This window comes from Onychomys torridus, chromosome 3 (genome assembly GCF_903995425.1).
Source record: "Onychomys torridus chromosome 3, mOncTor1.1, whole genome shotgun sequence".
In the NCBI taxonomy this organism is placed as follows: Eukaryota; Metazoa; Chordata; class Mammalia; order Rodentia; family Cricetidae; genus Onychomys; species Onychomys torridus.
Genome location: NC_050445.1, coordinates 12,246,543 through 12,260,147, shown reverse-complemented (window position 1 = coordinate 12,260,147; position 13,605 = coordinate 12,246,543). Strand labels below are relative to the sequence as shown.

At 47.9% G+C, this 13,605-nt stretch overlaps 1 protein-coding gene across 1 annotated transcript in view; it reads left to right on the top strand.

The window, feature by feature from the left end:
- The window catches only part of Scrn1 (secernin 1), a 64,763-nt gene extending 51,691 nt beyond the window's left edge, over positions 1–13,072 (top strand). Inside the window, exons 7-8 of the mRNA XM_036181001.1 lie at positions 6,150–6,330; positions 9,563–13,072. Coding sequence (XP_036036894.1) covers positions 6,150–6,330; positions 9,563–9,721 — 340 coding nt within the window. The 3' untranslated portion in view covers positions 9,722–13,072. The remainder of the gene's footprint in view (positions 1–6,149; positions 6,331–9,562) is intronic.
- Positions 13,073–13,605: the final 533 nt, after the last annotated feature.

The window sequence follows — 13,605 nt, the reverse complement described above, 5'->3', positions numbered from 1 at the left end:
CAGGGCCAGTAAGAGTTGTTTCTGAGTCTGGAGTATTCTGCCAAGGTGTACAGACTTTACTCTTTAGGAAACAGGTATCTTTCAAGGAGTGGGTCTGGCTGGACCACAGTCCAGGGCCCTGGTACATGGAGGCCCCACTCTTACTTTGCTTAGGATGTGAGACTTTTCATCTCCAGAACACTCAGAGAAAGGAATCAATCCTATTGCCTAGGCTGAAGCAGGCTGCTTAATCCAATTATAGAAATGGGTTGTGAAATCTCCTTCTGGTACTAAGTGGAAACTTTAAAGTAGTTTTAAGAGAAAATTATTCATGGTTCAATTAATTGGAAAGCCCATGTTGAAGATGAGAGTCCTTTGAGAAGACAGATCAGTGTGGTCTTCTGAGGAGAAACAGGCTGTGTCGCCCACTGTGACTCAGGACTGCAGTTAGTCGTCACCCTGTTTGATGCCTCAGTGCATCTCCGTAATTGGGCACAATGAACATTGTCTTTTGTCATTGGGTAATGTAATTAAGGCGATCTCAGCTGGCTTCTGCTAGGATTAAAATGCAGAGATGTTTCAAGATGATGACTTGCTCCTCCCAGTTGGTATCAGGCTCTGCCTAGGGTTCCATCTGCTTGGGTCTTTCTCTGTCATGCCCCACACATCAGTCTACAGATCTTAGCTGGCTTTCACGTCCGACTTTTCCCTTCATCCCTTCATCTCCCATGCCCTCTCCTCTCCTGTGCCAGCCACCATATAAATTTGGGGGTGAAAGGAGAAGGAAAATCAGCCCTTGAATGTTTGAGGGAGAGGCGAAGGCCCTTTAATCAAGCTTACCAAGGAGACAAATTCTACTGTAGTGTTGCTGCTCTGCTGAGTCAGCAGGCTTTTCACTTACTGACATTGATGCTGGTTGGCTTTGGGGAACCGGCTCTGACCTATAGGAGCCATTTCCTGAGAAATCAGTACTTGCTGATGCTCCACAGATGTGGCAGGTTGGAAGGGAAAGAATATTTAGAGAGGAACCTTGGTTCTTTTAGCCTGTCAAGAGTAGACTGTTAGGGTATGTGGCAGCCAGAGTACTTGTGTTCATCAGTGCCAGCCCATGCACTGTGATGTCTTTGGTGGTGCCACATGGGCCACAGAGAGAGCATTTACACCATAGACATCAGCAAACACCACAAATCTGAGCTTAGTTCTTTTGAGAGGTGTAGTTGTTAGACTGGGACAACAGTGACAGGCAGGCCATGGATGGAGGCAAGGCCACATAGACTCAAGGATGGGGGAGCCCAAAGGGGAAGGATACAGTTGCCTTAACAGGAGAGATGACGCCAAGAGGTAGAAGGAGCAGCACCTGCCCCCTCAAGGATTGGCCCAGATTGTACCATCGGGGAAATTGTCAGCCTTAGATGGCACCTATGTGTTCCTAGAGGAAGCACAAAAGGCCTTTGGGTCCACAAGGCACAACCAGCATGTGGAGTGGGGGGCCCTGGACCAAATGGCACCCATATACTTTTCAACTCCACTCTTTATCCCTCCTACGCCATCTCTTTCCTCTTTTCCTACTATATTCCGACCTTCCAAGATGCCTCCAGGCTTCTGACTTAGCCCACCATGTGTCTGTAGGGCCACTGGGTGCTCCTCAAGTGCAATTCCCCTTCCCAGTGCTGTGTACAATGTCCCTTCCCAGTGTTCCCATACAACATCCCTTCCCAGTGCTGTGTACAATGTCCCTTCCCAGTGTTCCCATACAATGTCCCTTCCCAGTGCTGTGTACAACGTCCCTTCCCAGTGTTCCCATACAACGTCCCTTCCCTGTGTTCCCATACAATGTCCCTTCCCAGTGCTGTGTACAATGTCCCTTCCCAGTGCTGTGTACAATGTCCCTTCCCAGTGCTGTGTACAACGTCCCTTCCCTGTGTTCCCATACAATGTCCCTTCCCAGTGCTGTGTACAATGTCCCTTCCCTGTGTTCCCATACAATGTCCCTTCCCAGTGCTGTGTACAATGTCCCTTCCCAGTGTTCCCATACAATGTCCCTTCCCAGCGTTCCCATACAATGCAAGCTCCTTCACTGAGGGGTTCTGATCTCAGCTGACAGTAAGATAAGAGTGACATTTTCATATGACCACAGATGAGCCATTTAGAATGATACCTACATTTTGAGAGGAACTGGTTATTCTAGGCATGTCCCCTCTGACCCCACTCCCACCCCCAGGGTTGAGCAGATTCATCTGAGCTAGGGCCTGTGCATTGTTCCTTACTGTGTCTCCTGTCCCTCGGGGACTTTGGTCACAAGATGAGCCCAGCCTAGCCATTTGGGGAGTGTCTCTATCTTCAGCAAGAACAAAGGTGTGTCTGAGGTCGGAATGTTTGCTGACCAGAGCTATTGCTTTTTCTAGTAGTACATGTGTATAAAAGCCAGATGGAGGGTAAAGAGTGAGAAGTGGTGGGGAAAGCTTGCTTCACATTGAGACGATCTGAATTTAGACACTTATTTGGAATTCAGTTTTGGACAAAGCACTCAACTCTGTGAGCCTCACTCATCTTTTTGTAAAATGGGGCCATTCCCTCCTACCTGGAAGCAGTGTGGCCCTTAGGGATACTGGAGCAGTGTGGCCTGGGAGGTACAGCCATGACTCAGAGAGGCAGTTTCAGCTCTGACACCACCTCATTGTGTGACCTTGGTCAAGTCATTTAATCTCTGTGGGCATTAAATTAGCACTCAAGTGCATTGAAGAAGTTGCTGTCTGAGGCTCAGGTGTGAAAAGATGCCTGTGCATGCCCTTATCTATTTAGAATCGTAAGTGTGCTTTGCATTAAAGATTAGCAAAACATTAGAATATTTGCCAGCTGCTGAGTGTCCCACATTTTGTTTGTAGAGCCTGGGCCGGAGGTACAGATGATCGGACATGAATGACAGGCATTTCTTCAGTCAGTTATTGGCAACAATTCTTACCATCTTATAATACCTAGAATTACATAGTTTTGTCATTTACATTCTTTATCCACTCTCAAGTTTACCTTTGATCACAAACTGATGCCTCACATGTTTTGCACTTGAGGATGCTGACGTTTTTACAGCCTGAAAAAAGAACTCTGGGGGAGCTTTGGCAGTTCCAAATATTATGGGGACCCACTCATATTTAGTGTTTAGTTTTCAAATAGAAAGGGTGTTGAGAAGGCTAAACATATGGTACCCTTTGCCTTAGAAAAGCTACCTGGCACTTGGCATCATGGTTCAGTAAACTAACTTGACATTCAGTAGGTGGTGAGGGAGGCTGACATTATACTGAGTTCCTGGATTTCACTCCATTTCCCCCTATATATTGGATGCAGAAGATAAACTGTGGGTGGCACGAACCTACTGTAGTTGGAATGACAACTTGGCATGCCTCGTAGAAATGGCCACGGAAAGGCACAGAGCCAGCAGAGCAGCTTTAGGTGCTGGAAGAAACCGTAGCCACCACTTCAGTCCACTTGAGAAGCAGAGAAAAACCACTGGCCTTACATCTGGTCAGATGCACTCCCATTCACAACTGTTTGTCCCCCCTGTTAGAGCTGTTGGGCTGCCATGCCTGGTGTGACAAGTGTGTCAGAGCACAGGAAGCAGGGCAGGGTTCTCTGGAAGAGATCACTCCTCCCCCTTGGAGTTTGGGTGGTAGAGGGCAGAGGCTGGCAGACTGAGGAGGCAGCATGTCACAGATGAGCATCCTGTGCCGTGACCCTGGGGTCAATGAGAATGGGAGGTCTCCTTCCAAGGAGGTTCCACTCAGCTGCTCAGCAGTTCTGTCTGTCACTGGCTCTGTTTAGTACAGCCCTGAGCTGAGTGTTTGGCTTGCGTGGGCAGAAGGGTCCCTGTGCTAGCCAGGGTGCTGCTGTATCACATGCACAGACTGCAACCATCTACATGCTGCTCACCCTGTGGGACAAGGAGGATGCTTATTGCTATGGCAACAGTATGGTCAGAGACCAGAAGGACTGGATGGCAGCAGTGTGGTGCCAGTGGGTGCTGGGCACACACTTCTTTCTTCCTCTCCTCCTCTTCTCCCTTGAGAGGTAATCACAATTGGTTCAGACAGTTTGAAGCTTTGTACTAACTCCTCCTTCACACCCAGCAGACTGGAGAAGAGAAAGCAATGATCTAGTTCCAAGAGACTGCAGGAAGTGGAAGTGTGTTCCTCTGTCCATGGGTAGCTCCCCTCTGTTCTGGGATTTCCTTTAGTAATGGCTAAGTAACGCGGGGTGGTGGTGGCGCACACCTTTAATCCCAGCACTTGGGAGGCAGAGGCAGAGGCAGGTGGATCTCTGTGAGTTCGAGGCCAGCCTGGTCTACAGAGCAAGATCTAGGACAGGCTCCAAAACTACACAGAGAAACCTTATCTCAAAAAAACAAAACAAACAAACAAACAAAAAGGCTGAGTAACAAGGGGCCTGGGACAACCTAGCTGGCGTGTGTTGTGCTGTCTGGCAGACAGGGCTGAGGAATGGGTCAGGGTTTTTGTTGTTGTTGTTAGTTCTTTGAGAATCTCTGTTTGTTCCCCACCCCACTATTTAAAATATTGTTTTATAAATGTGTATGAGTGTGTTACCAGCAGGTATCTCTATGCACCACATGCATGCAGTGCCTGCAGAGGCCAGAAGAGGGCATCCGATTCCCCTGGAACTGGAGTTCCAGAAGGTTGTGAACTGCATGTGGGCCCTGGGAATTGAACCCAGGTCCTCTGCAAGTGCTCCAGTCTTAACTACTGAGCTATCGCTCCAGCCCACCTGTTCCCTCATTTTTCATTAATTCTTTGAGAATTTAGGTGGACTCATTTTTGGTAAATATGAGAGTCACCTGAGAGGACAGGAGAGCCTCAGACACCTGTCCTTAACCTGCACCTGAGTAAATGAAGCTGGGCCTTACTTCTGCATGTCATGATGTGTGTCTCTCCCTGTCAAGCTTTCTTTCCTACCATGGCCTCGGAAAACAAACCTAGAGGTCACTTCTCAGCATGTTACCCATGGCGGTGTCCCTCGGTCTTAGGTATTATGAATCCCTTCAGGTCTTGCTAAATGCTGATTCTGATTCAGTAGGACAGGGCTGGTTCCAGGGCTCTGAAAGGTGTTGATACTGCAAATCTAAGGACACATCTAAGACAGCAAGAGTGACAGGTTTATGGTCCTTTTCAGGCCAGAGTGTCCATGACTTTGTAGCACAATGTCGAGAGAGCGTTCATATGTGCCAGAGCTGAGGAAGTCAACATCCCAGCTCATTTTTAACCTCTTCATGGCTTCTTGAAGTGGGCCCACATGTATCCCTGAGAGAAGAAAAGATGTAAACCACACAAATGCATCACACCCCCACAGAGTGTCAAAGGCCCACTTTCTCATTTTCTCTTGTTGTTATCACAAGTGGCCCCCAGGGTGTCTGCCAGAATTGCACCTCTGTCCCAGCTGTGTTTTCTTGGGCTGTGGAAGGGAGACGGGGAGAATAAGGCTTTCTTCTAGCTGTTAACCAGCTGTGGGTGTCTCTCATCCTGTATAGCTCTTTATATGCGTGGCTGCTTTGGGGTGTGTACATGTATTTGTGTGATGCATACCCAGGTATTCACAAGTCCATGTGTGCATGCGCCCAGACTCAGCCATTTCCTCTAAGATATGCTCATCCTGCAGGGAGAATAGGAGGCAAGTGGAGCAGGAGGCATCGACCACCTTCTCTGCTCAGGGCCAGCTCTTAGCCAGGCAGCCTTCTGTTTCCCTCCCTGCTCATGTCCTCTCTGGGGCCTCTGGGCTTAGCTGATATCACCTTAATCTGTCCTCCTCTAGTCTATGAGATACTTCAAAGGTTTTTCAAGTAGCTCCTTAAGATCAAACCTGAAAACTGCTGCCTTCCCAGGAGAGAAAGGGGCAGTCCTCTGTTCCATTCAAATACACGGTTTATTCTCTCCTGTCTTGGAGCATTGTGTCTGTCTACTTACCCTTCTTTCCAGTCACCTTCCCAGAGCAGCAAAAGTCTGTTTCAGCATTGGCCTTTGAAAATGGTTGCTAGTTTTATAGAAACAGCGACGAAAACATGCAGCTGTGTGTCTCTTGGCTTGCCCCTGCCTGCCTCAGTTGGCTCCTCACTGGATACTCCAGGCATCAAGCTCAGTCTGGCTGAAGCTGCTTTCCTTTCTTTCCAGGTCCATATTCAAGCCATTCATCTTTGTTGATGATGTAAAACTTGTCCCCAAAGCACAGTCACCCTGTTTCGGTGACGATGACCCAGCCAAAAAGGAACCTCGGTTCCAGGAGAAGCCGGACCGCCGGCATGAGCTATACAAGGCTCATGAGTGGGCACGTGCTGTCATTGAGAGTGACCAGGTGAGCCTGGGGGAGGCCCAGGGTGGATGGTGGAGGTCAACAGGAAAAGAGGCAGGGAGGTGGCTAGCACACACATCCCTCCTCTCTAGCCCTGTGGGTCTCTCTCAGAAAGAGAAAGCAGATGTTAACTTTCCTACCAACTCTCTTGAAACCAAAGAAGATGAAGCCTCTGCTTCTGTTGTTATTCTGAATCCAGTAGGCTGATGACTCCTTCCTCATCGCTGCTAACCTCAGAGTAGCAGAGATGTGCTAGCTAAAATCTTTGTGTACTTTTGGGGGAAGAAAACAGTACTGTATGGAATGAGTCATATGCCATTTCTAAATGGTAACTGCCCAAAGGCGGTGTGAATTTGGGGTATCACAGTGTGAGTGTGCAAATCAACTCCACACTCAAAAGTAGCTTCTATGCTATGAATATCCTATCATGATACAAAAAAAAAAAAAAAAAAAAAAAAGATCTTAAGTCCCCAGTATTTTAGAGATAATTCTTCAGAGTACAACTGTTATACCTGAAAAGCTTTGGCTAATAAAGTTAAAACACAGCAACTTAATGAAGAAAAATCCCTAGTAGTCCCTAGTGTTCCCTAGCATCTGGTAAATGGCCCCAGTAGCCTTTAGTGGTGAATTTTCATGGAATCCCCAAGCCTATACTTTATTTTTGAGAGGGAGAAGGAAGAAGGAATGTAGTTGTCAGACATTCATCAGGTTTCCCCACTATTTGTACCTTGACTTTCACAAGCCTAAGCTGTCCTGAAGGAAGGAACCATCTCTAGATAAATTGGCGCACATACTTTATTGTCTTCTGTAGATCTATTTTTATCCTGTGTCTCTGTGCACATGATTTCAGGTGTCCAAGGAAGCCAGAGGTGTCAGATGCCCTGGATCTGGAGTTATAGGCAGTTGTGGACTTCTCAATATGGGTGCTAGGATTTGAACTCAAGTCTTCTACAAAGGCCGGGTATACGCCTAACTACTGAGCCATCTCTCTAGCCCCCACTCCCCATCCCCCCACCCCCGGTTTCTTATAGTTGGCATTGTAGTTATCTAAAACAGATCTTAAAAGGCAATGACTGAGGCTAGAGGAATGACTAGGTAAACGAGAATGCTTGCTGTGCCTCCATGAGGATCTGAGCTTAGATCCAAAGTACCTACATAAAAGGCTGGTCATGGCTGTGTAAGCCTGTAATCACAGTGCTGCGGAGACAGAGGAAAGAGAATTGCTCAGACTCCTTAGTCACCAGCCTAGCTCCAGACTCAACAAGAGGCCCTGTTTTGAGATAATAAGCTGGAGCAGGACACCTAACATCCTTTTCTGGCCTCTGCTTCCATGTACATAACATGCATGAGTACAGGAATGCATACCTACACGTGTACACACACCATACACACGTACAGCACACTGTTCTAATTTGCTTTCTGTTACTGTAGTAGATACCATGCACAAAAGCAATGTGGGGAGGAAAGAGTTTATTTGACTTACATGTCTGGATCATGATACCCCACTGAGGGAAGCCAGGGCAAGCTCAAAGCAGGAGGCAGGAGGCAGAAACTGCAGCCAAGACCATGAAGGAATGCTGTTACTGGTTTGCTTTTCATGCTTGCTTAGCCTGCTTTTTTTATATACCCCATGACCATCTGCCCAAGGTGGGGTGGACCTGTTCACAGTGAGCTGGGCCTTCCAAGGTGAACCGTTAATCAAGAAAATTCGCCATAGGTTTGCCTACATTACAGATTGACTGATGTATTTTCTCAACTGAGGTTCTTTCTTCCCAGATGACCCTGTCTTGTGTCAAAGTGACAAAAATACTAACTGGCACAATTGAACCCTTACCAACCTGACACAAAAATATACAACCTTTCCTTTCTTGTTCATCCTTTAAGATCTCATATTAGTATAAAACAATATAACTTCATAAGTCCAAAAGTCTTGTAAAATTTTAATACTTTAGCCAGGTGTGATGCTACACACCTTTAATCCCAGCACTCAGGAGGCAGAGGCAGGTGGAGCTCTATGAGCTTGAGGTCAGCCTGGTCTACAGAATGAGTTCCAGGACAGCCAGGACTAGCTACATAGAGAGAGAGACTGTCTCAAAACTAAATAAGCAAAATCGCACATCTCTTAATTTGGGCTCCTGCAAAATGAAAAAGAAGTCACATGTTTCTTATTTCAAGAAACTAAGAACCAGAGAGCACAGTTCAAATCAAAGCAAAGCAAAATCAACATCCAGCATCTTAAATCAAATCTTGTAGCCCAGAGCTTAGTGTGGTCTCTGAGACTCACTTAAAATTTTCTGGGTTCCCAAAGGTTTGGACAACTCCATTTCTCAGACACTGTCATCTTTAAAACACCCAGCTTGTCTCAGGCCAGCTCCATTTCGCATCTGCTGGCATCCTTAGTGGTCACACACTGGTCCCAGTGTCTTCAATAGGATCGGGGTCTCCACTGCAGCTGAGGTTGAATCATCACCAATGGCCTCCCACAGTGCTAAGCCTCAGCTGCTCTCCATGACCAGTTCCATCCTGCACCTTCCATGCTGTTCAAGTCAGTATCACCTGAGAGACTCCTAGATATCACCAAGTTTGGCTGCCAGCTTGACATGCAGCCTTGGCCCCCTGGAAACCATCGTCATGTGAAAAAGTGACATGGGGATATCCATGTTTATTAATTGAGCCATTTATTCCTTCAATAGACCATCTTTTTAAAGAATGCCTACAGTGCTCCAGTTATCACAATGTAGATACAAGCCTCTTCCTCTCCAGGAGGTCAGGGAATGACGGGAGACACAGCCACGTAGGCCAGTCATCACAATATAGATGATGGTGGTTATGGCAGGGAGAAGGTATTGCATTCTGGAGGAGAGGCCTTCCACAGATGTCTGGAGATGGGTTCAGGTTGATCTAATGTCATGCGGAGTCACCTGAACCATGGGGAGAGATTATCATGGGATGTAGCAGTGCATACAGCCGAAGGGGATAGATACACAAAGCAAGAGGCCAGTGTGCCCTGACTACCGCTCAGTAGACAGAACTTCTGAATCAGACATCTGGTGGCTGTGGAAGTGTTCCGAGCAGGCTGGTAATGTAGCCACATTCTAGAGCAGCCCTGCTCATGGTGGTTTGGGAACAGAGGAACAGGTAGATGGTGCTGTGAGCAGTCAGCCAGCTGGACCCTGGGCTGCCAGTGTCCACCGCCATAATGCGTGCTGTTCTGCATGCCTGTGTCCTTCCTCAGGAACAAGGTCGCACGCTGAGGAAGACCATGCTGGAGTTGGAGAAGCAAGGCTTGGAAGCCATGGAAGAGATCCTGAGCAGCCCCGAGCCCCCAGACCCTGCCGAGGTGGGGGACCTTTTCTATGACTGTGTGGACACCGAGATGAAGTTCTTTAAGTGATATAAGCACCCTCGCCCTTATTTCAAACTTCCCACCCAACTAAATTACCAGCAGAGAAACACTCTTCTGTTTGAGTAAAATGAGACTTACCATGTGGCCTCCTTGTGTCTAAATGTTCCCTCTGTTCAGCTTAGCAACCCCCCTCCCCTTCGCTCTGTAACTCAACCCCACATGCCCCTTGCTCCATTGTGTGATAAGCTTCAGGCTTGAAGACCTTCTTGTATTTCAGTGACAATGGGCACCTTAGGAGAACTAGAGTTCCCTCAGCCTTGGACAGGGCTGCAGGGCCACGCTGGTGGGAAAGACAAGATCTGTGAAGGTCCTGGTCCCTCTCCAGATAGTGGTTTCTTCAAGGTTAACAAACAGCTTTTGTTCATACTGAAGGCTTTTGTGTGTGTAGAAGGGGGAGAACCCCGCCCCCCAGCCTTCCTCCACAAAGCACAGGCTTATGTGTAGCTCATAGTCCCCACAGGTATGTCTTGGGAAACAAAGCCAATGGGAATGAACAGAGGACCCCTGGGTACAGTCCCAGCTCTGCCCCAGTGTTTGTGACTCTGAAAGACCTGTCTTCTGTGAGCTGTGTCCATGTGCGGTGGACCAGACCTGCTTTCACATGTGGGAGAGCTAGGCATCCATGTTATCTGGACTTCCCCATCCATCACTGCACCCACGCGAGGACATGGCCCTGTGCAGAAATGACTTGTGACTTGATTGTCAGCACCTTGTATAAGAGTCATTCAATGGCCCTGGGCAGAGTTCACAGAGCTGCAAATCTCAGCCAATGAGGCAAAGAAAAGGGACACTCTTGACTGTTGAAGGCACCTGGGATCCCGGCAGCCACTGTCTCGGTAGACACTGGAACTAAACTCATTTGTTTCCGGCACCAATGGGTTGCAAAAAGGATTTGACTCCACAGCAGTTGTATGAGGAAGACAAGACAGGCTGAGGACAGACAGCTGTGCCCACTGCCTGGTTAACTAGACTCCACAAATCAGTGTGTTGAGTACCTGACCCCAGGGTCTCCCCACTTGGTTCTCATGACCCACTGTCCAGTAGTTGCCTCTGGACTGGTGTCTAGAAGGAGCAAGAGGATGTGGGTGCTTTTATCCACTGCCACTCTCCACTGCTACAGGGTAAAGATGGCCAATAGCAGTGTAGATTAGAGGAACAGCTAGTAGGGGTATGCTGCAGGGCCCAGTTATCTGTTGTCATTTTTGACAGGGCTGAGCAAACACAAACCATTCATCAGTGATCTCAGGCATGGTGTAGGGTCACCAGATCCTTTTTAGCTGTAGTATCATGGGCTGTGAGCTGGCGGGTACCTGAGCCCCCATTTCACAATGTGTTGCAGACCAGAGGTTTTATTGGAACAAATCTTGGTCTCTTTCAGGCCTCCTTTAAGAGGGTGGGTGTGGGCTGTGAGCCCCTTTCTTGACTGTTTTGTGAGTTCCATGTGTAAACAAATGGCAAAGCATGAGAGATGGGACAAGTTCATGGCGACCAAATGATGGCTTGCAGTTGCTGGAGCTTTGGGCAGGCTGAGCCTGGCATCTAATGGTGATGAACAGAGGGGCATAGGGAGAGCAGCTAAGCTGAACGTGCCCACAGGTGCAAAGAGAAGCGGGGTGATGCCGAAAGCCATTCTGTGATTTCCCTGTGTGGTCTCACGTTCACCTGTGAGGCCAGCTCATGAGATCTGACCTGCCTGAGATAGCCAAGGCGATTCAGGGTTTGATCAGAAGTCTAGTGAAAGCGAATAATAACACAATGGCCTTCTTTCAGTACTTTGGCCAAGGTTGCAGATGTGCCAACTTTACCCAGGTGGGCACTGTAAAACACAGTGGCTGTTTCTATGATTGGATATTGACTTTAGTTCAGCATCACAGAAAAAAGACCAACCCTCTTGCTTGGAGCATTGTACATCTCAACCATGTTGTCCTTTTACCACTAGAGGGAGCAGGAGCCCTCTGTGGGCAACCTGGTAGACCTTAGGGGGCCTGGTTTTTCCCCTCAAGCAGTGGACAAGAGCTGGGAATAGAAATTTTTTCCACTGGGATGGGTGGGAACAGACACCAGGACAGGAGGGAATCTGGCAGGTGCCTGCATATACTTCAGTGACTTTCTCTAAATTAACAGCAGAAATGATCCTGGATTTTGAGTAGGCAGATGTAGAATATTTGTTTTAAAATGCTCCTAATGGATTTCTCTTTGAAGAAATGCTTCTTATGTGGGTAATTTCTTAATTAGGGTTGGTTTTCTGAACATGGAGAAAATAGATATTCAGGATGAAATAAACATGGAATGTTTAAGATCACTCTGTAAATAACTTCCCAGAAGACCACCCTATATCTTTTAGGCCTTGAGAGTGGGGGATCCTGAGCACACTTTGTGCAGAAATAAGTCATCAGCATTAAAGACAGACTGCCTGGCCCCACCTGCCCCACAGAACCTAACAATAAGCTAGCTAGTTTTGTGTGGATGAGATTTCCACTAAGTGAAAACAGCATCATAGCGGAGTGGGTGGGGTGGGTGGTGGTGGCAGACACTTGCATGGACATAAGTTAGTTAATAGGAAACAGCATTTACCATTCTTGGGTGTGTGTGTGAGAGAGAATAAGGACCTGATAAAAGCCATGGAGACTTAGCCTAACACAAGACCCAGTGTTTGTGGCAGTCAGCCTCACAAGCTACTGGAGCCGGTGTATGCCTAGCAGAGGAGCTCAGAGGCGACACTCCATTACTGCCAGGTGAATCAGCACCTGTAAAAAAGTAATTGTCAGCCACAAAAAATAATGTCATCCCACACTGTTACAGGTGATACCACACCATGCAGGCCCACTGGGCAACCAAGTATGCATGTCTTGCAATCATTGGCTGCATTCTTTTATTGCAAAGGTCTCAGCTTTGGGAGAAAACACGGAGGTGGGGGTGAGGCTGGGGGAGGGACCCTGGAGGGGAGGCGTGGCAGGTGCAGGGCAAGCATCCCAGCTCTCCTGGGCTTCCCTTTGCTGTGGTCTTTATTCCCCGCGGAGCTGAGTCTTGGCTCCTGTTCTGTGGCATGTGACCAAATGTATTTTATCCGACTGAAGGCAGCCATCCTGAAATGTCACACGCAGAGTCCTTGCAGAAACCACTAAGCACATGTCTTTAATCATCTTGTGAGAACCGAAATGCCATAGCTGGAGCGGTGTCACAGAGAACCTTTGTTTCCTGTCGGGGGGAACTGACTGTGTGGTCTTACAGCCTTTTGTACAAATCTCTACCAGTCAAGTAGTGTCCCTATCCAGTGCTTGCTCTCGGGAGTGTCTTTAAATGCACCAAATGTACAATAAAAATAGCCAAGTCAATGCCTAGGAGCCTCCTCTTGTTTGTGTTTCATGAACACAGTCGGCACCAGTCACAAGACAAACATGTGAAAGAGCTGTGCTTTCTTGAATGTAATCTTTAGAAAACTCAGGCACCTCAGCAGGGCCCGGCACTATGTACCACTGTGAAGACGAATTCACTATTTAAAAATAACCCCCGGGCGGCGGCGGCGGTGGTGACGCACGCCTTTGATCCCAGCACTTGGGAAGCAGAGCCAGGTGGATCTCTGTGAGTTCAAGGCCAGCCTGGGCTACAGAGTGAGTTCCAGGAAAGGTGCAAAGCTACACAGAGAAACCCTGTCTCGAAAAACCAAAACAAACAAACAAACCCAAACTATAGTCATATGCCACTTAGCTCCATCTGAACAGCAGCAGCAAGAATCGCCTGCCCTGCAGATCCAAAGCTGCAGGATCTTCACAACACAGGGCAACAGCAGGATAACCAAGAGGCGTTCCAGTGAGGGCCCAGCACCTATAGTGCAGCAGAAACCAGAGACCTCAAACCAGACCAGTGACTCT